Below are 24356 nucleotides of genomic sequence, written 5' to 3' on the forward strand. Positions count from 1 at the left end.
GTTGAATGCAATTTGCTAATACTTTGTTGAGGATTTTTGCATGTATGTTCATCAGGGATATTGGCCTGTAGTTTTCTTTTTTGCAGTGTTCTTGTCTGGTTTTGGCATCAGGGTAATGCTGGCCTCATAGAATATATTTGGAAACTTCCTTTTCTGCTTTTTAGAATAGTTTGAGGAGAATAGGTATTAACTCTATTTTCTTTTAAAGGTTTATTTTATTTATTTTAGGGAGAGAATGCTCAAGCAGGGGGAGGGGCAGAGGGAGAGGGAGAGAGACAGTCCTCACGCAGACTCCTTGCTGATCATGGAGCCCAACGTGGGGCTCAATCTCAGGACCCTGAGATCATGACCTGAGCTAAAAATCAAGAGTCCACCACTTAACTGACTCAGCCACCCAGAACCCCCCTCCCCCCCAACTCTTTTTGAATTGATAAAATTAACCTGTGAATCCATCTGGCCATGGACTCTTGTTTTTTTGGAGTTTTTGCTTACCGATTCATTTTTGTTCCTAGTAATTTGAATGTTCAGGTTTTCTATCTCTTCCTGATTCAGTTTTAGAATATTCTAGGAATTTATCCATTTCTTCTCCATTATCCAGTTTGTTGGCATATAATTTTTTATAGTAGTCTCTTATAATCCCGGTATTTCTGTGGTGTTGGTAGTTACTTCTTTTCTTTCCTTTTTGATTATATTTATTCAGGTTCTCTCTCTTTTTTTCCTTCTTGGCTTAAGGTTTATCAATTTTCTTTATCTTTTCAAAGAAGCAGCTCTTGGTTTCATTGATCTTTTCTTTTTTTTTTGGTCTCTATTTCATTTATTTCTTCTCTGGTCTTTATTATTTCTTTCCTTCTACTAAATTAGAGCTTTGTTTCTCTTTTTCCAGTTCCTTTGGTGTAAGGTTAGATTGTTTAATATTTTTCTTATTTCTTGAGGTAGGCCTGTATCATTATGAATTTCCTGTTAGAACTGCTTTTGCTGCATCCTGAAGATTTTGGACCATAGTGTTTCTATTTTAATTTGTCTCCATGTATTTTTTTATTTCCTCTTTGATTTGTTGTCTCATTCATTGTTTTGTAGCATGTTATTTAGCTTCTGCATGTTAGTGTTTTTCCTTTTTTTTTTTCCCTTGCGATTGATTTCTAGTTTCATACCATTGTGGTTAGAAAAGATGCATGCTTTGACCTCAGTCTTCTTAAATTTATTAAGACTTGTTTTGTTACTTAACATGTGATTCTGGAGAATTCCATGTGCATTTGAAGAGAATGTGTTTTCTCTTGTTTTGGGATTCAAGATTTATATTATGTTAAGTTCATCTGGTCTAATGTGTTGTTCAAAGGCACTGTTTCTGTATTGATTTTCTGCTTGGATGATCTGTCCATTTATGTAAATGGGATGTTAAAGTCCTCTACTACTTTGTATTTCTTTTAGTTTTTCTCTTTATGGCTGTTAATATTTGCTTTATGTATTTAGTTGCTCTAATGTTGGTTTCATAGATATTTACAATTGTAATATTCTCTTGTTGGACTGATTCCTTTATCATTATAGGGACATGGGACATTCTTTGGGTCTTGTTACAGTCTTTGTTTTAAATTCTGTTTTGTCTGATACAAGTATTACTACCCTGGCTTTTTTTTTTTTTTTTTTTGCTTCCTTTTGCATGCATTATCTTTTCTATCCTCTCACTTGCAATTTGTATGTGTCTTTACACCTGATGTGAGTCTCTTGTAGGCAGCATATATATGGGTCTTTTTTTTTTTTTTATCCATTCTGCCATCCTGTGTCTTTTGATTTGAGTGTTTAGACCATTTACACGTAAAGTAATTATTATTATTTTTTTTAAGATTTTATTTATTTATTTGTCAGAGAGAGAAAGGGAGAGAGCGAGCATAAGCAGGGGGAGCGGCAGAGGGAGAAGCAGGCTCTCCACTGAGCAGGGAGCCCGATGTGGGACTCAATCCCAGGACCCTGGGATCATGACTTGAGCCGAAGGCAGACGTTTAACCAACTGAGCCACCCAGGCGTCCCTAAAGTAATTATTGGTAGGTATGTACTTACTGCAGTTTTGTTAATTGTTTTCTTATTTTTGTGGTTCTTCTCTGTTCATTCTTTTCTTTCCCTCTTTCCTTGTGATTGATGATTTTCTTCAGTGTTATGCTTTCTTATCTTTATTTTTTGTGTATCTATTATAGGTTTTGGGTTTGTGGTTACCATGAGGTTTATATTATAACATCCTAAATATATATAGTAGTCTATATTAAGTTGATGGTCAATTAAGTTCAAACACATTCTAAAAGAAATTTTATTTTACACCCCCTCCATGTTTTATGTATATGTTATCATATTTTACATCTTTTTATTCACAGTTTTCTTACTTCTAATTATAACCTTCTCTTTTTCACTTAAAGTGCCTTTAACGTTTCTTATAAGGCTGGGTTAGTGGTGATGAATTCCTTTAACTTCTATTTTTCTGGGAAACCTTTTATTTCTCCTTCAATTCTGAATGATAACTTTGCTGGGTAGAGTATTATTGGTTGTAGGTTTTTTCTTTTCATCACTTTGTGTATATCATGCCACTCCCTTCTGGCCTGCTGAGTTTTTGCTGAAACATCAGCTGAAAGCCTTATTTGGTTTCCATCGTTCATAACTATGTGCTTCTCTCTTGCTGCTTTTAGAATTCTTTCTTTAATCTTTGACATTTTAATTATTATGTGTCATGGTGTGGACCTCCTTGGGTTCAGCTTGTTTGGAACTCTGTGCTTCCTGAATCTGGATGTGTGTTTCCTTCCTCAGGTTAGGGACGTTTTCAGCTATTATTTCTTCAAATAATTTTTCTGCCCCTTTGTCTCTCTCTCCTTATTCTGGGACCCCTATAATGCCAATGTTTTTGTTTGCTTGATATTGTCTAAGAGGTTCCTTTATCCTGTTTTCTTTTCTTCCTTTTTTTTTTTTTTTTCTTTTTTGCTGTTTAGTTTGGGTGCTTTACATTACCCAGTCTTCCAGATAGCTGATCTGTTCTTCTGCATATTCTAATCTAGTGTTGATTCCCTTTAGTACATTTTTCATTTTAGTTATATTCTTCAGTTCTGATTGTAAAAAATATTTTCTGTGTCTTTGTTGATGTTATAAGTGAGTTCATCCACTCTTCTGTCTAGTCTGGTTAGGATCTTTATGATCATTTCTTTAAACTCTTTATTAGGCGTATTTCTTAACTTTTTTTATTTTGTTTTTTTTTTTTTAAACTTTTTTGTCTTGTTCTGTCATTTGGAACATATTCCTTTGTCTCCTTGTATTGCTTGACTTTCTATGTTTGTTTCTGTGAATTAGGCAGAACAGCTACTTCTCATAAAGTTGAAGGAATGGTCTTATTGTATATCATCCTTTGTGTAGACTGTGGATGCCTGGTGACTTAGGTTGGTTGGCTGGAGCTGTGACTGGTGTGGGCTGGGTCTGCCCTGGTGAGATGGCTGGAGCTGAAGTTGGTGTGGGCCAGGGTGGTCCCAGGGCTCTCTGTGCAGAGGATGCTGTAGCAGGACAGCTGATGCTGAAGTGGTTCAAACCAGGGGATTCTGAGGTTATCCATGTGGGGGTTGCCCTGGCAGGACAGCTGAAGCTGAAGTTAGTACAAGCCAGGGAGTCCTGGGGCTCTCTTCATAGAGGGCACTGTGATAGGATAGCTGAAGCTGAAGTGGGTGTCCTGGAGTGCTCAGTGCAGGGGCACCCAGGCAAGGTGGCTGGAGCCAAGGCAAGGTACACATTGGTCCCAGGGCACTTGGTTTATGTGGCACCCTGGTGGGGCAGCTGGAGCTGAATTGCACGTGGGTTGGGGAGTTCTGGGGCACTCTATGTAGCACATGATCTGGCAGGTGGCTGGATGTGAGGTGGGGCATGGATGGGTAGAGGTCCTGAGGTGCCCTGCACAGAGATGCCCTGGTAGGACATCTGTAGCTGAAGTGGTCTTGGGCCAAGATGCTCCTGGGACAGCTGGAGCCAAGGTGTGAACTGGGGTGTCCAGTAGTGCTGTGTGCCAGTGTTGCCTGTGCCAAGTTGTCTGGAGTCAAAGTGGCGTGGGCCTGGAGTGTTCCAGGGTGCTTTGGCCTGTGTCTTCTTGGTGAGATGCCTGGAGCTGTGATGGGTGCTGGCCAGTAGTGTCCTGATGTGCACAGTGCTGAGGCCGCCTTAGTGGGATGGCTTGGGCTGGTGTGGGCTAGGGCCCCAGGGCTTGCTGAGGTGGTAGGCTGGCTAGGGTGCATGGACTCTTGTTCATGTCCATGTTATCAAGGTGGAGGGGAAAGTAAACTGTAGTGCTTGCCCGGCCTTCTGACCTGGAGAGAGTTGCAGTAGTTCCCCTGCCATTTGGCAGGGTTCCAGGGAAGTTCTTCCATATTCTAGTTGGCCTCTTAAACCACAGCTTTTGCTTTTTTTTTTTTTCTTTTCCTGTGCCCCAGGTTATCTTGGGCTGGTATGGGCTTTGTGCCTACGGCTTGCTGAGGCAGCAGGCTAGCTATGACATCTGGACCTTGCTCCAGTCTGTGCTATCAGGTGGGGGGGTTGTGTAAACTGGGGCACCTGCCAGCCCCTCTAACCCACAGAGAGTTCCAACAGCTCCTCCGCCATTTGGCAGGGTTCTATGCCTAGTTCCTTTATATTCTATTTGCCCTTTTAAACTGTGGCTTTTTTATTCTGTGCCCCAGGACAGATGAGTCTGTTCACAGTTCCTTAGTACCATCCACCCCCCCACCCTCCACTCCCAACTGGAGTTTGCAGTGTTGGAGGGGGGTGATTACTTTATTACTTTATTACTGTGTCTCCTCTCGCCATTCTCTATGTGGTCTCTATCTTTTGTTATGCAGAAGTTGTTCAGTCAGCCCTCAGTTCTTCAGGAGGAATTGCTCTGTATATAGGTATAGATTTGTGCCCGTGGAGGAGGTGAGTTCAGCGTCTTCCTACATTGCCATCTTGGAATCAGCTTCTTTCCCCCCCCCCAAATTTTAAACATATGTCAGGAACCCCATTTCTGGAAATTTTGTTATGTGTATAATAGAGTGAAGAAAATGTGGAGATACTTTAGAAAGAAAAGTTTTCAGTGATTCAGAATGTTCATTACTTCATTAAGTATTTATTCATTCCTACTATGTACCAGATCCTACTAGTCATGGGAGGCACAATGGTGAGAAAAACAAACAGAAATGAGTCCTGGCTTCCTGGAGCTCACAGACTAATGGGGGGTTAGGGTGGGGGGCAAACATACCTTAAACAATCACACACATATAAAATTGCAACTGAGAGGAACACTGCAGGAATGAGAAGCTCTTATTACTACTGAACCATCTTACTGGGGAATTTGACCTATTCTGAAAGTTTAGGAATGGCTTCTCTGAGGCATGGATGGTTGAACTTAAATTAAGCCTTCCATTCAGAAGGAACAGCATGTGTAAAAATCTTTTTGGTGAGAGGGAACATGGTGAATCAGGGATTGAAAGGCCATGACGCCTGGAATGCAGAGCAAAGGGGAGGGGTTGGTGTGAGAAGAGGCCATAAATCTAGTCTGTACAGATCTTTGAGCCCATGTTAAATGTTTTGTACTTTATCATAAGAGCCATTGAAGGATTTTAGGTAGAGAGAATCATGATGCATTTTGAAAAGGTCATGCTGGCTTTAGTGTGGAGAAAAGAAAAAGAAAATAGTGCCAGAGGGGTAGTCCAAGTGAGCAATAATAGTAGGTTGAATCTAGGGGTAGTGGGGATCGAAATGGAGGTAAGTGGTCAGAGTTGAAAATCAGCAATACTTGGCAATGGATTGAATATAGGAAACAGATGCATTTATGATTTACAAACCTGGATGAGTGGTGGCGTTCGCAAAAAATACTAAGACCAAGTTTTGTGGAGGGAGAGGGGGGACGATCATGAGTTTAATTTTAAACATGCTGAATTGAGGTGTCTTGGAGATAGCTAAGAGGAGACCTCAAATCTGTATAAATCAGGAACTCCAAGGGGAAATGTGGACAAGAGATACACTGTAAATCATCTCTGTATAAATGGTAATTAAAGTCTTGAGCACTAAGGAATGGAAGAGATTGCCCATGTAGAGAGTTTAGGGTGAGAATATGGTGATGATATTTCCAGATACTTGGATGGTACTTGCTATGTGCCACGCACTGTTCTAAGTGTGAACATAGGGTAGAGACTTGAGGAACATTGGCATTTCCTCATCTGTTAGAGATAGATGAGCCTTCAAGAGAGTATTGAGAAGGACTAGTCAGAGTGGTAGGTAGGAAATGAGAGGACTGTAGAAAGCCACTGAAGCCATTGAAAAAAAATTTTTCTTGAAGGAGGGAGTCCTGAGTATCAGTATGTTGAACATGTTAAGTAAGGGGCAGAAAGATGGATTAGTTATATGGAAATGATTGGTTACTTAGAATTATTTTTGTGGATTGATGGGCGCAGAATCCAAAAGCAAGTGGGGAAGGAAATTGAAATTGGGTCTTTACTTCACATTAAATGCAGAGATCAATTCCAGAACAGTCAGTATCCAGAATATAAAATGAATAATAAATCAATAAGAATAACCCAGTAGGAAAAGGTGCAAAGGTACAAAACAGGCATTTTATGGAAGAGGAAACATAGTCAACGTATGTTGAACATGTGTTTAAACTAATTAAGGATATACAAATCAAGACCACAGTGAGACTTCATTTGACAGTTGAGTGGCAAAAATTAATGAGTCAGATAATACTAACTGATAGCAGGATTTCTCAAACTTTAACTTGAATCATTTAAAGAACATTGAAAAATGTACATTCTGATTCAGCAGATCTGGAGTGGGGCCTGAGATATACTGGCTTTCTAACAAAGTTCTAAATGATGCCTGTGCTGATGCTCTGTGGACCATAATTTCATTTGCAAGGTTGTCAAGGATAGAAGTCAGCAGACTCTCTTAAATATGACATGCTGAATGAGTATTAATTGGTACACAGTTTGGGAACTAGGTAGACATTACTAGTAAAGTTGAACACACACACACCCTATAACCCTGTTGTTGATCCAAGAGGAACTCTTGAATATGTACACATATATGTAGCAGAAGATGTCAGATCTCCATCCATATCACTTTGGAACTCTTGACCATATTTGTGCATGTTGGTCCTGGTACTCTTTCATTCCCAGTAGCCACCACCTTTTTCTTTTGGTTGACAGGCTGTCCTAACACTGCCAGAACATTCTTTGTCTGCGTGCCCAAAAAGTTAGAAGTGCCTGGAAATTTATGTTCCCTAGGCTTATGTCCACTAGGGAGTTAGTGTTTCCATTTTGTTCAGATAAATACCCAGAGGTGGAATTGCTGAATCATGTTGTAGTGCTATTTAAAATTTTTTGAAGAACCTCCTCCTGTTTACTATAGTGGCTGCACCAATTTATATTCCCACCAGCAGTGCACAGGGTTTTCCTTTCTCCATATCTTCACCAACACTTATTATTTCTTGTTTTTTATAATAGCCATTTGGACAGGCGTGAGGTGGTATCTCCTTTAGTTTTGATTTGCATTTCCCTCATGATTAGTCATATTGAGCACTTTTTCATGTACATGTTGACTATCTGTATGTCTTTTTTGGGTAAGTGTTCAGGTCCTCTGCCCATTTTTTAATCAGATTGTTTGTTTTTTCTAACTATTGAGTTGCATGGGTTTCTTTAATATAAGTTTTTTATATTAACCCATTATCAGATAATATGATTTGCATATATTTCCTCCTATTTGGTAGGTTGCCTTATCATTTTGCTGATGGCTTCCTTTGCTGTGCAGAAGCTTTTTAGTAGTCCTCCTTGTCTAGTTTTGCTTTTATTGCCTTTGATTTTGGTGTCAGATCCAAAAATTCATCAAAGACAAATGTCAAGGAGCTTACCACCTGTGTTTTTTTTCTAGCAGTTTTATGGTTTAAGGTCTTACATTCAGGTCTCTAATCCTGAGTTAATTTTTGTGTAAGGTAGTGATCCAGTTTCATTTTTTTGCATGTGACTATCTGATTTCCTCAACACCATTTATTAAAGATACTGTCCTTTCCCCGTTGTATTTATTGGCTCCTTTGTCATAAATTAACTGACCATATTTGTGTGTTTTTATTTCTGGGTTCTCGATAATGTTCCATTGAACTTTGTTTTTCCCCTGATATCATACTGTTTTGACTACTATACCTTTGTAGTTAGGGGGCACGAGGCCTCTAGGTTTGTTGTTCTTTTTCAAGATTGCTTTGGCTATTTGGGGTCTTTTATGGTTCTGTACTAATTTTAAGATTGTTCTGTTTCTGGGAAAAATGCCATTGGAATTTTAATAGGGATTGCATTGAATTTGTAGATTGCTTTGGGTAGTGTGGACATTTTAATAGTCCACTGGAGAGAGAGATCTCTCCAGATCCTTAAAGAATTATTGGGAACTGGGTCAAGCTAATATTGCTACCAGGGGATATGAGACCCCATAATGATTCTCATGTGAATATGGGGGCATATGGAGGCCAGGTGATAAATGGAGTCCTGGCTCAAGTCTGTCTCACAGCTGGGCTCACTGTATCTCTAGACTCACTGTGTGGTCATTTTCCCTGTTCCTGAATGTGTAATCAGCGTGGATATATTTAGTAATTGGCAGCACCATCATATTTAACCTATGGAATAAGAGCCCTTGTAGTAGGAAAGGACAGGTGGAAACTACTGGGACTGTTGCACAAAAAAGTAAATCAGAAGAAATAACATAGCCCGGTTGAATGGTAGAGATTAATGTTAGTCTTAAAGACTTAATGGTTGAGGGTGGTGATTCCTGTCTACTCGCACTTAATGAGATTTTCCCTGCAAAGGACAGATGGTAGGTGATGGTGAACACATTGGTGAACACATTTAACCAAGCAATTTCCTGACCATAGTTGCTGTATCAGATAAAATGTATTTACTAGAGTAGAGCAACACGATCTGTGGCACTTCATATGCAGCTATTGATAATGAAGAATGAATGCCTTTTTAACTATCAGGAAGGGATATCAGAAGCAGTTCACACATACTTAGCATGGACAGAAGTACACATTTATGGTCATGCCCTAGGGCTATATCAACTCCACTTCCCTCGGTTACAAGGTAGTCCAAAGGGACCTTGATTGTCTGGAAATTCAGCAAAACATCATGATCCACTATATTAATGACATCATGTTTGCTAATAACACTCTTTGACAATGTCCTACATTCCCTCGCCCCCTTATATTTTTATTGCATCTGTCTGGCAAATCATAAATTTACATGAACAGCTCTTGGCTTTCTCTGTGCTAACAGCGGAAGAGCTAAAGGCTGTGTTAGGAAGTCATGTAAAAGGGAAAATTGGCTTTATGAGAAATTCATGACTGTCAACCTCAGATGGTGATTTTATTTTCTCTGTAGAGAACATGAGACACTCTACAGTCATCTCCAAGAGGGGCATTGGGGTTTGAGGAGAATAGAGGAGGTTTGAATTTGTCATGAGACAAAAAAGAAAAAAGAGAAAGTGAGGTGTTTAGAGGAAGGTAGTATAATTGCCAGATAGTGTTGAGGGCCATGTTTGAAGATTATCTGCTACAAAGTTGAGGCATGCAGTATTCTATAATTATGTTTTTTCCCATTCTCAGTTTTGGAGATTTTCTGGAGTTAATAATTGCTTTGTTTTATATTTGTTTAGTTCGAGATATATCCATCAAAATTCTATGCCCCAAACTTTTTAACAGAACTCTAAAACTCCTCTCTGTAGCATGATCTTTGTTTGTTTGAGGTACCTTCCTAGTGCCTCCCTGCCTTCCCCTATCCACCTACTCCAATCTGGACTGAATGCTTTTTAGTGTGCTGCACAATTTTCAAACTAGGACTTTCCCTTACCACTATCCTGGAAATTTCTTTTGGCTTTTTTCTGTCTTGGATGATCTATTATCCTAGCAGAGATTGTTGGTTGTTCTCTGAAGTCCATCATCCCCTCCTTTCATAGTAATAGAACCTTTTATTTTTAGTTTGACATATGGCCAACCACACCTCCCAAATTGCCTTGCAGCTAGGTGTGGCCATGTGACTAAATTCTAACCAGTGAAATAGAAGCATAAGTGTTTGGTTCACTGTAACTGTAGTATTTAACACAGTGATCAACCCAGATCCACAGTAAATATTTGTTGACTTACTAAATCAATATGTTGCCTAGCCTTGGAGCCCCTTGACAGTTCCTTGTCATCTCTTGACAGTTTTTCCTGCTTATTGAAATCTTACTATTCAAGCCTACTCTCTATATCCTGCAAGAAGTTTTCCTTGTCCCCACTCTTCCCCCATTAGGATTCTTTCTTTTTTTTTTTTAAAGATTTTATTTATTTGACAGAGACACAGCGAGAGAGGGAACACAAGCAGGGGGAGTGGGAGAGGGAGAAGCAGGCTCCCCGCAGAGCAGGGAGCCCGATGCAGGACTCGATCCCAGGACCCTGGGATCATGACCCGAGCCGAAGGCAGTCGCTTAACCAACTGAGCCACCCAGGCGCCCTAGGATTATTTCTTATATTAAAGTCTATACCCGAGTTGAGGAGTTATAACTGATAAGTGGTCTCTGTGTGCTTGCTATAATGGCTGGAGTGCTTTGATATGAAGAGTATTAAGTACTGTTCTGTGACATTTTTAGCACTGCTTACAACAAAAAGTTGATAAAGAGAAGGTCCTCTGGCTTGTAGGGAGAAAAATACTTGATATTGTATTAATTTAGTCTTTACTTGTCTCCACTGGGTTATAAGTGTAGATTGAGGGTCTTCTTTATTTTTTCACATTGTTTTGTCCTGTCTGGCATGATGACAGATTGATTTTGACAAAATTGAATTGTATGGGTGATAATTGGATTAAATGAGTATTGGGAACCTTCAGTAATTAAGGTTACTGATTTCCTGGAAGAAAAGGTCATTGAAGATTAACAAAAACTTCACAACTATTAATATCAATGAAGGTTTTTCTGGAGAGGGAAATAAAATTTTCAAATCACCTGCTTTGAAAACCATGAATGAAAATTATTAAAAACATGTTGAAAAGGGCCACAGTGAAGTTGAGGTTAAAGGAAAGTGTTTGAGGGGCGCCTGGGTGGCTCAGTCGTTAAGCATCTACCTTTGGCTCAGGTCATGATCCCAGGGTCCTGGGATCGAGCCCACATCAGGCTCCCTGCTCAGTGGGAAGCCTGCTTCTCCTTCTACCACTCGCCCTGCTTGTGTTCCCTCTCTCACTGTGTCTCTCTGTCAAATAAATAAATAAAATCTTAAAAAAAAAAAAAGTGTTTGAGAGAACATATATATGCTTAAATCCTCTCAGATGCTTGTTTTCCACAGTAGCCTAAATTCCAGTCATACAGTTGATTAATCATGGAACACAAGGGGAATGAATTGAATGGTGTTAATGGTTAGAATATTGTGCTATGATGGCTCAGTTGTCCTTGCCACAAAAGTATCCGTGCTTGTTTGATCAGGCTGTTTGATAGGCGTGTTCTTGTTTAGGTATTTGACAGAATAGTAGACATTGGAGAAATGATTACTGTATTAAAAACAAAATCACATACACACACAAAAAAGAAACCCCCAAAAACACAAGTGATTCATATAATATATTGTAACATGTTCGTGAAATGATTCCACTGTAGAACTTCCCTTTTTTGACCAAATACATTGTACAAAAAAGAAAGGAAAAGTTATGGTATTGTAGCAAACAATAGGAAAATGGGGGAAAAATCCATTTACAGTAGTATGAAAGTATTCAAATATTTAAAAATAAATTTAACAGGGCGCCTGGGTGGTTCAGTCAGTTAAGTGTCTGCCTTTGGCTCAGGTCATGATCCCAGGGTCCTGAGATCGAGTTCCGCATCCGGCTAGCCTGCTTCTGTCTCTACCTCTGTTGCTCCCCCTGCTTGTGCTCTCTCTCTCTCTGTCAAATAAATAAAATCTTTAAAAAAATAAATTTAACAGAAGTATTGATCTCTACATATAAAGCTACAGAATATTGATTGAGAGAAAATAAAGATCTAAATGGAGAGATTTACTGTGTTCTTAGATTAAAAGACGCAGTATAGTTAAGATGTTAGTCTTCTTAAATTGACCTATATATAGATCCAGTCCAATCTCAATAAAAATTCCAATAGGTTTTTTTTTTATAAACATAGAAACTGATAAGCTGTTTTTAAAATTTATAGGGAAATGTAAACAACCAAGATTAGTCAAAGAAGTTTTATGTAAGGTGAACAAATTTGGAGAAATTACTACCTGCTTTCAAGACTAATTGTAATGCAACAGTAATCAAGACAGTGTGGTATTACTGAAAGGATGGATATATAATACAGATCAGTGGAACTGAAGAGAGAACCCAGGAGTGGAACCACTCAAGAATGGTCAGTTGGTTTTTGATAAAGTTGCCTAGGCTATTGAATGAAGAAAGCAAAGTCTTCCAGCAAATGGTGTTGCAACAACTGTATAGTCAGTCATATAGAAAAATGAACCTTGACCCTGACTTCACACCATACATAAAAATTAATTTGAAATGCATAAGATGTAAATATAAAAACTAAAATTATAAAACTTCTAGAAGAAAATACAGAAATAAAACTTTGTGACCTTGTGGTAGGCAGCAATTACTTAGGACACAAAAGGCAAAAATCAAACAAAAAAATGGTAAATTGGCTTTTATCAAAATAAAGAATTTTTGCTCCTTGAAAGATACTATTAGGAAAATGAAAGGCCAGAGACTAGGAGAAACTATTTGCAATACATATATATGAAAAAGGACTTGTATTCAGAATATGTAATAAGCTGTTACAACTAAAAAGAAGACAACCAAATAAAAAATGGCCAAAAGTTTTGATTAGACACTTCATAAAAGAAGTTTTATGAATGAGTGTAAGTACCTGAAAAGTTGCTCAGTAGCTTAAGTGATCAGGGAAATCCAGATTAAAACCATATTGAACCACAATGAGATACCACTATATATGCATTAGAACAGTAAAATGAAAAAGACTGATAATACCTATTGTTGAGTATACAGAGCAACGACAACTCTCATATGTGGCTAATGGGAATGTAAAATGTTAAAAGCCCTTTGAAAAACTGTTAGTATTACCTAATTTTTTTTTAAAGATTTTATTTATTTATTTGACAGCACAAGTAGGCAGAAAGGCAGGCAGAGGGAGAGTGAGAAGCAGGCTCCCCGCTGAGCAGGGAGCCTGACATGGGCCTCGATCCCATGACTCTGGGATCATGACCTGAGCCGAAGGCAGATGCTTAACCGACTGAGCCACCCAGGTGCCCCAGTATTACCTAACTTTTTAAAAAAGATTTATTTATTCTAGGGAGAGAGAGAGTGCACGAGCACGGGGGAAGGGGCAGAGGGAGAGAGGGAGAGAGAGAATCTCGCTGGGGGCTGGATCCCACGACCACAAGACCATGACCTGAGCCGAAACCAAGAGTTGGACACTCAACCAACTGAAACACCCAAGCACCCAATGAAGAACTGTTAGTAGTATCTTAAAAAGTTAAACATACACATACTGTACAACTCAGCCATTTTACTCCCAGATACTTTTCCAGTATAATTAAAAATATGTGTCCACACACAGATTTGTACATTATTGTTCATAGCAGCTTTATTTATAGTACCCAAATTGTAAGCAACTATATATACATTAATAAAAGAATGGATAAAAAACAAGTAGTATATACATAGAACGGAATACTGCTCAGCAGTGCAAAGAACCAACTACTGGTACAATGGGTGAATTGCAAAGTAAGCTGAGTGAAATCAGCAGACCCCAAAGAGGACATACTGTGTGATTTTAGTTATATAAAATCCTAGAAAATGTAAACTCATCTCAAATGACAGAAAGCATAGGAGTAGCTGCCTGGGCCTGAGGGTAGATGGAGGGATGGACTACAGAGAGGCGCTGGAAAACTTCTAAGGGTGATGGAAATATTTCGTGTCTTGATTGTGGTGGCAGTTTTATGGGTATATATGTTTTCAGAATTAATCAAATTATACACTTCAAATAAATGAATTCTATACCTCAATAAAGTTGATAAAAGAGAAAGGGAGGATAGTAGTGGGGGGAGTATATGTATGAATTTTGAGTGAGAATACAACTTGGGGCACACTCTTTGGAGAATAGAATTTACTTCCGTTTGCACGAGAGGCACGATGTTCTCTTAATTAATAGTCCTGTAGTACCATGTCATGTATGTCATCTATTGTGACATTTGCCAAAACAACCAAAGTGATTATTTAGTTTTTAATTAGAAGCCTCTAAATTGTTTTCAGCAGTGAATGAAAGCACTTTTATTTTAGTCTGAAGAGAAGTCTTTAGTATTCCTCAGAAAGCTTATGGGCTATCAAGGCTTCAAATAAATGGTGCTAATGTGGTGTTTAGAATATATCTTGAAGAGGCAGTTTCTTCCTTCCTGAGAGTGATGGAAATCTATGCTCTATCTTTAAATTATTTTAGCTAACATATTTATCTAAGTATCTTGGGTATTTTTGAAATTAATACCTACAGGAGTGTAATAGGAATCATTTGTGTATTATCTTACTGGTGTTTTGAGTGATGTCTTATACTAACTTCTTATCTGCTAAAAGGGTATTATGTCACTAATTCTTAGTCCCTTTTCATAAATGTTAAGCCCTGGCCCCAGGGGAGAGTTTCACATCTTTTACACTGAGATTATTGGAAAGATAAGGGTTTTGAGGCCAGAAAGCCCTGGCTTCATGTTCTGACTGTAAATAGTTGACTGATTTTGGCAAATTACATTCCTCCTTTCAGCCTGTTTCCTCACTTGTAAAAGAGATTAACAGTTCTTAGAATTGCTGTAAGGATTAATAGCATTAAATGTACTAGTACAGTACCTGACACATAGTAGGTGCTTAGTAAGTGTTATTTCCATTCCTCCTGATAGGATTTCTGGTACTTCTGGTGCTTCTGGTGTATTGTATCTGGAGTTCTTCCAGTGCCAGAAGCATTATGTTTTGTACTTCAGTATTTTCCACTTTTATTGATGTACCTTCTCAGCCTTATTTTTCAAGTCCTGTTTTTCAAATTTATCTATTCATCTTGATCTGAAACATATGGGTTATGAGCAATATGATTTTTGGTTTATTCACAAAATGTTAACCTTGATATCTGTCTCTGAGCATATCTCAGAGAGTAAAAGCTTATTCTGAAATCAGTGTCTTCTGTGTCTTTTGCATTCTTTACATCACTTTATTCCCTTTGGTTAAGGGGTCAGTTAGAAGTAAATATTTATGCCATTAGGTCATCAGGGAACTGGCAAGCCATCATGCCACTTTCCCATGGTTTCCCAGAGTCTGATTCATTTTAATCATACCTTTCCCTGTGGTTCTGTTGTACTGAGCTCAGATTAATCCTTGTGGACATGCTGTTCCACAGCTGGCAGCTTTTATGCTCGTGGCCCAGGCTCCGTGGTCTGCTTTGACCAGTCTCTTGATATGCACATGAAGTCACTTCTAAAACTGGGTATCCCAGGTCTTAAACTTCATAGTGAGAGTGGGCTGGGGTAGAAGTGAGACTATATTCCTACAGAATACTTCCACAGTGGCCCTGCTTTGCTTTCCGGCTTTTCACAACTGGGAACACAGCATATCAGTCTTGTGAGAGAGAAATGTGACCTAAGCTCCAAACTGAAAACAATCAAAGAGAAAACCAAAATAGCATAAAATATATTCTGTCATCTTTGAAAGAGTACCTATTGTCCAAAGCTCCAGCAATACCATTTTTATAGTTCATTCTTTAAATTTAGTTTTTATATGTATCACACATCGAGAGTCATTTTCTGTTCCTCAGAGGGAATCACTTTAATTTCTGATTCATTTGATAGTAACCTCCTTATTTGTAATTAACATATATTGTTTTTTTTACAGAATAAGGCATTATGTATCAACTTCCCACTAAGAAGATGAGGGTTTCCTCTCTTTGAGCAGCAAGCACCTCTACCGCTGCTGCATGCAAGCACATTTCCCATTCCACCATTTCCCAATATACTTATATCATAATCAGCAGTTATCATATTATAATTACATAAACAGTACTCATACCTGAGCTGTGTTAGTATTTGATGGCTACTTTCCTTGCACAATATTTTGTTTTCCCTTGAATGGATAATCTTGTTTGTTTGTTTAGTTTTCTGTGTTCTCAACAGTCATTAATCCCAAACCATTCCCAACTGTATAAATATCCTGTTAGTAGAGTTGACCCTTGAACAACATGGGGGTTAGGGGCACTGACCTCCCCCCACCACCCATGCAGTCAAAAATGCACATAAAACTTTTGACTTCCCCAAAACCTGGCTCCTAATGGTCTGCGGTTGACCAGAAACTTTACTGATAACAAGCAGTTGATTAACACATATTTTGTATGTTATATGTATTATATACTGTATTCTTACAATAAAGTAAGCTAGAAAAGAAAGTGTTATTAAGAAAATCATAAAAAGAGAAATACATTTATAGTACCTTATTGTATTTATCAGAAAAATCTGTGTATAAGTGAACCTGCACAGTTCAGACCTGTGCTGTTCAAGGGTCAACTGTATATGCTGAAACACTGGGTAACTGATCAATTTTATGCTTTCAGTAAATCTTTCTAGTCTCCTGATCTGCTGCAGTCTTCACTGGTTGTCCTCTAGATTTGCTGCTTAGCTGTTTCTTGGGATCTTCCCTCAGTGACATCTTGTAAATTCCCTTTGCTTCACCTATCTGTTGGATCCCCTGTGGATCTCATGTCTTACTTTTTTTGATTTATAACGTCTTTGGTAGAACATGTCTTCAGGTAACTTCCTGAGAAAAGGTGCATAGGAGATAACATTTTTGAGACCTTCACTGTTTGTCTTTAATTCTTCCTAGTTGTTAAATTGAGTGTAGTATACTAGGTTAGGAATAATTTTTCCTCAGAATTTTGAAGGAATTGCTCAAGTGTCCTAAGTCTTACGGTGTTGATATTAAGAAGTTTTAAATAAAACCTGTTTCTTTGGTGTGTATATTTCCCTCTGGAAGTCAAGACCTTCTCTTTGCACAGTGTCGTTAAGATTTTGTTATAGTGTGCTTTGGCATGGGTCTTTTTTTATCCATTGGTGGACCCTTTCAATATCACTCTTTCTTTTTGCCTTACTTTCTGTGTGCATTCCCCAGTTTTATATTGAAACTACATTTTAATTTTAGAAGCTTATTTTTAATTCCTAAGATTTTCTTTTCATTTTCTGAATATTCCTTATTAATAGCATCCTGTGCTTGTTTCCTGGATGCAGTGTTTTCCCCTCTTCCTCTGAGTTTATTAACAATAGAAATTTTCTGCTCTAGGTACTCTCTTTCTCCAGGTTGCTTTACTTTTTGGATCCTTATTATATTAGATACTGTCCTCAAACCTTTTGTGATTTTTGGCAGTTTTCTTATACTTAACAGTGGGATATTAAAAAGCAGAATGGATTGAACTCAGGTCTGATCTACCTCCAGATCCAGTTGCTAATTTGCAGGAAATACTGAGGACAGAACATGTTGAATTGCACCATGAGTAGCACTTGGCAAAACCCAGTCTATGAAACACTCTACAGCCTCAACTGCCTGATTTCCTCAAGGAAGGAAAACTGTAGATTAAGAGAGACTTTAAAAACATGTTAAGTTTAAAAAGAGGGCAGACTGAACTTTGCATTTAAAAATGGTTAAAACAGTAAATTTTATGCTGTGTCTATTTTACCACAATTAAAAAAAACCAACAGGGGCAAGACTAATTATAATATCTATAGGGCATGTGGAGGGGCTTCTGGTGTATGTGGCAAAATTCCATTTCTTTTTTTTTTTTTAAAGATTTTATTTATTTGACAGAGAGAGACACAGCGAGAGAGGGAACACAAGCAGGGGGAGTGGGAGAGGAAGAAGCAGGCTCTCCGCCGAGCAGGGAGCCCGATGCGGGGCTCTATCCCAGGACCCCGGGATCATGACCTGAGCCGAAGGCAGATGCTTAATGACTGAGCCACCCAGGCGCCCCACAAAATTCCATTTCTTGACCTGGATGGTGGTTTTAAGAGTGTTAACCTTAAAATAAATCACTAAGCCATGTATTTGTTTTATGTGGGGTTTTTGTATCTATGTTTTATTTTAAAATAAAGAGTTTTTTAAAAAAATTTTAAAATAAATAGCTTTATGTACGTAGGTGGGCACTGTTGGCTGTGGTTCACTGTGGGGTGATGTGGACATTTTCACTGGCAGAATCCCCAAGTCAGTTTTTTTAACTCCTCAGTTCTCAAGTATTTTGGTTTAGGGACCCCTTTACATACTAAAAAGATTAAGAACCCCAAAGTACTTGTTTATGTGGCTTACATCTATTAGTATTTGCCATGATAGAAATTAAAACTGAATTTTAAAAATATTTATCCATCAAAAATAACAGTAAACAAGGGCGCCTGGGTGGCTCAGTCGTTGAGCGTCTGCCTTTGGCTTGGGTTGTGATCCCAGGATCCTCGGATTGAGCCCCGCATTGGGCTCCCTGCTTGGCAGGAAGCTTGCTTCTCCCTCTCCCACTCCCCCTGCTTGTGTTCCCTCTCTCACTGTGTCTCTCTCTGTCAAATAAATAAATAAAATCTTTAAAAAAAAAAAAAAGTAAACACATTTCATGTTAATATAAATATTTTTATGAGAAATGTTACTTTCAAAACCAAAAAATTGGAAGTGACATTATTGTAAATCTTTTCAATATCTAGCTTAATAGAAGACAGATGGACCCACATTCATTTCTGCTTTTAATATCTTGCAATATCACACATAGTGTAGCCTTTGAAAACTTGACACTTTTGAGAGGATGAGAGTGAAAAGGGCAAATAACATTGAAGTGTTACCTTACTCTCTGAGAGGATCTAGGGAATCTCAGGGGTTCTTGGATCATACCTTGGAGAACCAATATTTTAGCTGGTTTTCTCTTGAGCTGGTCAGATTCTCCAGGAAGAGTCTACTGCCTGGCCCACTGGCTTTCAGCATTCTGGAACTGAAAGAGGGGGAGAAGGCTGTAAACCTTCACTTGATTACTCAGTTATTAGTATTCTATCACTATGGGTGCCTGATTGTCTCTCAGACCAGTCCAGAAAACTTGTGTTTTGCCATCTAGTCTTGTGTACAAAGGATACGAGAGGATCAGAGCATCCAGTTGCTTCTAAAACATATCTTCAACCAGTCTTGCTGTTTTAAACTCTGCCATCATCTTGACTTCCAAAAGTACTATGTACTCCTAATTCTAGAGTCTTTTTGGGCATCTGCCATAGAAATTGGGTTGTTTTTCAGTTTTCTCATTCTGGCCAGAATTTAGTTTTGAATCTGCTATAAGTTAGGGCCCAGGTTCCATCTGTTTTCTACTGTCACAGTGTTCTTGCATTGGTCTCAGTCTCCTTTCTCTTTGTCCCTTTGGATTTATGCCTGAACAAACAAACATAACTCTTGAAGGGTTTTGTTTTTGTTGTTTAAGGACATAGTGGAGCTAAAAATGTGTGTTTAAGGTACCATCTGGAATTGGAAATCCCAGCAGTTCCACTTAGATGGATGTTTCACTAGAACTTATTCACATTTTGGGATAGTACGTTATTTTCGTGAGGTGAATGGACATTCGTGGGGAGAGTTTACGTCCTTCATCAGATAATCCTCTTTCCCACATTGGGAAGGGTTCTGGTGCTTGCTATCTAGCGTCCTGGAGAGCCTGAGCAGATACTGTGCGTCTGCCTCTACGGAAGCAGTAACTACACTTCGGCAAAGTAAGACAAAGTTCCTAAATTCTCTTAAGGATAGTCTCACTGGCAGAGAACAGATATCTTACTAGTCTGTTGTTCTCATCAGGTACTATAAAGAACCACATGCAAATACCACTGTCTTTTCTGAAGGAAAATTATTTATTTACTAACTTCACAAAGATTCTTTGAGAACGCAACAAAGAACAGCTCTTAGAATCTACTGAGCAGGGAGAGAATTAGGATTTCTGATCCTCCTGAGACCGTGGTTCTTAAGAATCACTTATGTGCCAGAATCATCAGGAGAGTTTTCTCAGTCTCAGATTGCTAGACCCCTCCCTCAGAGTCCGATTCAGTGGGTGTGTTGGAGGGTTCAAGAATTTGCATTTCCAGTAAGTTTCTGATGGTCTGTGGATCGCATGTGGAGAACTACTGCTCTGAGAAAAACTTCCCAAAAGAAGGAATTTAGTGAAAGCGTGTTAATTTAAATATTTAACATGGAGTTGTTTCTCATGAAGTAGGCAAACTAAATCTTTAGATAAGATTTTAACATTAAGAACAGATCAATATGGGCAGTTGCAGTCTTGCTCTCCGAGTTCCTGTCTCCCTCCCCACGATGCCTGCCTGCCCAGATGGCCTCCCAGACCCGCAAAGGAGCCGAGCCCAGCGGGGGGCGCCGCCTGGGCCCCGAGGGCAAGAGGCTATGGCAGGAGCCGATGACCCTCATGATGTCTGGTGACACAGGAATTTCTGCCTTCCCTGAATCAAGCTTTTCACATGGGTGGGGCCATCCATGGAGCCCCTGGCCCGATTTCACAAAGACCTGAGGTACACGCTCTCCCTGGAGTTCCCCAGGGGGCTACCCTTATAACGTGCCCACGGTGAAGTTCCTCACAGCCTGCCACCACCCCACCGTGGACACCCAGGGGAACATCTGCCTGGACATCCTGAAGGACAGGTGGTCTCTCCTGTATGATGTCAGGACCATCCTGCTGTTCGTCCAGAGCCTGCTAGGAGAACCCAACAGTGCTAGCCCTTTGAACACACATGCTGCCGAGTTCTGGAAAAACCCCACAGTGTTTAAGAAGTATCTTCAAGAAACCTACTCAAAGCAGGTCTCCAGCCAAGATCCCTGACTATCCAGCCTGTCTTCTTGTGTTATCTTTTTATTTTCTTCATTTCTGTCTAGGACTCTGTATCTTAAGCTGTGGTGTCATTTTTGTTTTGTTTCTGTTTTTTAAATTAAGTCTCTGGTTGAGCCCTTGTGATGAATATATTAAATAAATACACTGGGTTTTTTTTTTAAAACAAAAAAAAACAGATCAGTATGAATAAAACAGTATCACATGCTATAGGTGAAATCTGACGTGTTGCATGCTGTGAACAGCACAGGTATTTATAATGGATTCTTCTGGTTTTATATGCTTGACAGGCTCTACTCATGAGAATTAGTAAGCAAACATTTGAGAGCTACACCATATAGGAATGTAAATGAATACACATAAATTCCATTGCAAGTTAGAAGCACAGTGGCATTAAATAACACCCTGTCCAATTCTTTATTTTATAAATACCAAAAGAATGATCTCTAACAGTTTTTTTCCTATTAAATTCTTTTTTTTTTTTTTTTAAGATTTTATTTGTTTATTTGACAGAGAGATGGAGAGAGAGAGAGAGAGAGCACAAGCAGGGGGAGCGGCACACAGAGGCAGAAGCAGGCTCCCTGCTGAGCAAGGAGCCCTATGTGGGACTCGATCCCAAGACCTTGGGATCCTGACCTGAGCCGAAGGCAGATGCTTAACCAACTGAGCCACCCAGGTGCCCCCTATTAAATTCTTCGGTGTCCTTTTTCTTTTGAATAATTAACAATTTGTGGGAAAAAAAATACATATAGTCCAAATTCATAATTAAACTATCTCTTGTGGTTAAGGAACTTAAAATACCATGGGAATTTAAAATACAAGGTCGAGAGACTAAAATTGAGAGTGAACCCATGAAGGTCCTATAAATAATTTTATATTTACTAAAAAAATGGAGACTGTTCTTCAAAAGGGAGTATTAAAATCGTAATAGTGTCTCATTTTCAGAGGCATGGTTTAGTCCCCCATTTGCATGTTCACCTTCCCTCTGGTGTTAGGACTTGAAGTTGTTGACTCCAAGCATACTGTGATGCTTTTGATAAAAAAGGCTATTAGTGACCTTTTATTTTATTTTTATTTTTTTAAAGATTTTATTTATTTGACACAGACACAGCAAGAGAGGGAACACAATCAGGGGGAGTGGGAGAGGGAGAAGCAGGCTTCCCGTTGAGCGGGGAGCCCGATGTGGGGCTCTATCCCAGGACCCTGGGACCATGACCTGAGCCGAGGGCAGACGCTTAACGACTGAGCCACCCAGGCGTCCCTATTAGTGACCTTTTAAAACTCAGTTTTGTGTGGCTTGTATGGCCACCCTCCATTGGCCCGCTTACCAATGGCCAGGCTGGCTTTTCTCAAGCCCCCCTTTGAGTGTACCAAATTATGTATGGCTTTAGCTAGCTCTACTAGGAAAGCTGCATGCAGAGTCTGCAGGAGCAGAGTCCTGACACCTGGTGGCAACCATTTTCCAACTTCTTCCCTCCTGTGGCTCCAAGGTTTTATTCTCCTTCTGTTTCTTTTATTTTTCACAAGGCTGCATGGCCAAATTCTCTATTTTTACCAAGGCTTTTATTTTAAACCCCCTTTTCTAATTATCCTTTACAGGAGTGATTTAACATCTTTCTTATGAAAGCTAAAATCTTCATGGTTTAGGAAAGGATAATGGGTGTTCTCTGGGGAGAGTAAGAATTTCATGGGTGGGGAGGTTTTACTGCATCTACAGAACATGTTCCTCCTGACACATTTTTTTCTTATATTACACATTGAAGGGAAGAATGTGCAGTCAGCCAAATAGTCAACAACTTATATCCATTTCAAACAAGGAGGGGAGTTTGTTCTGAATTACAGTCAATTTATTTGTGTGACTCCTTTGAGTGTTTTTATTCCCCTTTCCCCATAAATTCTGTTTTTATATACAACCGATGTGGAGTTCTGTTTTCATAATTTTACTTACATACTTACTTTAGCGAGCCGCTTTGCCATAGTCAGAAACTGAAGTATTAGGCCACATAAACTTTTTTCTGAAGCTCTCAAAATCTTTGGCCATTGTTACATCTCCTTGTACAAATAATTGTTATCCTACTTTTGGTTGAGGTGGAGAGATTGAGAAATTACCTAAAGTCCTTCTAAGTGGCTCAGAGATCAATCAGTAGCTGTACTTCCTATCACCTAGGACAACCCTTAGCTTTCACATTCCCGTAACAAGCCATTCCCCAGGCTTCAGGCCTTAGAGCTCTATTTCTTTTCTTTTCTTTTCTTTTATAGATTTTATTTTTATTTATTTGACACAGAGAGAGAGAGCACAAGCAGGGGGAGCTGCAGAGGGAGAGGGAGAAGCAGGCTCCCCGCTGAGCAGAGAGCCTGATGCGAGGCTCAATCCCAGGACCCTGGGATCATGACCTGAGCCGAAGACAGATGCTTAACTGACTGATACCCCTAGAGCTCTATTTCTAAGTACTTTCATTCTCAGAAGAGCTTATTACAGTTTGAATTGTCACCTTTATGACCTGTGGTGATTTGCACTTTTGGCAGAGCACTAACTTGAGTCATTAAATGTCTCAGGCTGGTGTGGTAGCTTCTTAAGTAATAGTGATAGCAGCAACCGGCCCAGTGCCCACATAGCACCACAACTTCTTTATTCTTTACTTGTCATGTAGATAGTAACTTTCCTGCAGTGATAGAAACACTCCTTCCTAGGGAAATGTCTGTTGATGGTACTTATGATGAAATGAAGTCTAAGAAGAAGATGAGCTTTCCTAGCCTGAGAATCAGAAGTTTTATTGTAAGAAATGTAAGAAAAATTATCCTATATGACCTCACTCACTTCTTCAAGCATTTTGCCCAGGATGTTAATGGTCTTATGGGGACTGAAGAAAAAGAAGGCTTTTAGGACAGACTTCTTGAAAAACATACTGTAGCAATTTCTTTGGGATTCCACTAGATTGAAAAATTTCTTTATTGCAATATTTATAATGTTTAATGTGTTGATATGTGTATTTAATTTCTTTTTGTATCTTTTGTTATTGAGGCATAATTGACGTGTCATATTGGTTTATGGTGTACAACATAATGATTATATATTGCAAAATGTTCACAGTAAGATCTAGTTAACATCAATCACCACACACAGTTACAAATTTTTTTTCCTTGTGATGAGAACTTCTAAGACGTGCTTCTCTTAGCAACTTTCATTTTTTTTTTTTATTTTCGGTTAGCCACTGTACGGTACATCATCGGTTTTTGATGTAGTGTTCAACAGTTCATTAGTCGCCTGTAACACCCAGCACTCATCACCACACGCGCCCTCCTTAATACCCATCCCCCACCCCCTCCCTTCTGTAACCCTCAGTTTATTTCCTTGAGTCAATAGTCTCTCATGGTTTGTCTCCCTCTCTGATTTCTTCCCATTCAGTTTTCCCTCCCTTCCCCTGTGGTCCTCCGTGCTATTCCTTATGTTC

At 39.1% G+C, this 24356-nt stretch overlaps 1 protein-coding gene and 1 pseudogene across 4 annotated transcripts in view; both read left to right on the plus strand.

The window, feature by feature from the left end:
* CBR4 (carbonyl reductase 4) overlaps positions 1-24356 on the plus strand; it is a 91459-nt gene that overhangs the window by 33341 nt on the left and 33762 nt on the right. The window contains exon 5 of one of the 4 annotated variants that reach the window (XM_081812923.1): positions 21418-22817. The exons of 2 other annotated variants lie outside the window; for them this stretch is intronic. In XM_081812923.1, coding sequence (XP_081669049.1) covers positions 21418-21539 — 122 coding nt within the window. In that variant the 3' untranslated portion in view covers positions 21540-22817. Of the gene's footprint in view, positions 1-1863; positions 10321-21417; positions 22818-24356 lie in introns of those variants that run through there. One more of the 4 variants, XM_081812924.1, reaches the window with a different exon arrangement.
* LOC115939249 (ubiquitin-conjugating enzyme E2 C pseudogene) lies at positions 18640-21114 on the plus strand (annotated as a pseudogene).

This window comes from Leptonychotes weddellii, chromosome 2, assembly GCF_054177405.1.
Source record: "Leptonychotes weddellii isolate Sample4059 chromosome 2, ASM5417740v2, whole genome shotgun sequence".
In the NCBI taxonomy this organism is placed as follows: Eukaryota; Metazoa; Chordata; class Mammalia; order Carnivora; family Phocidae; genus Leptonychotes; species Leptonychotes weddellii.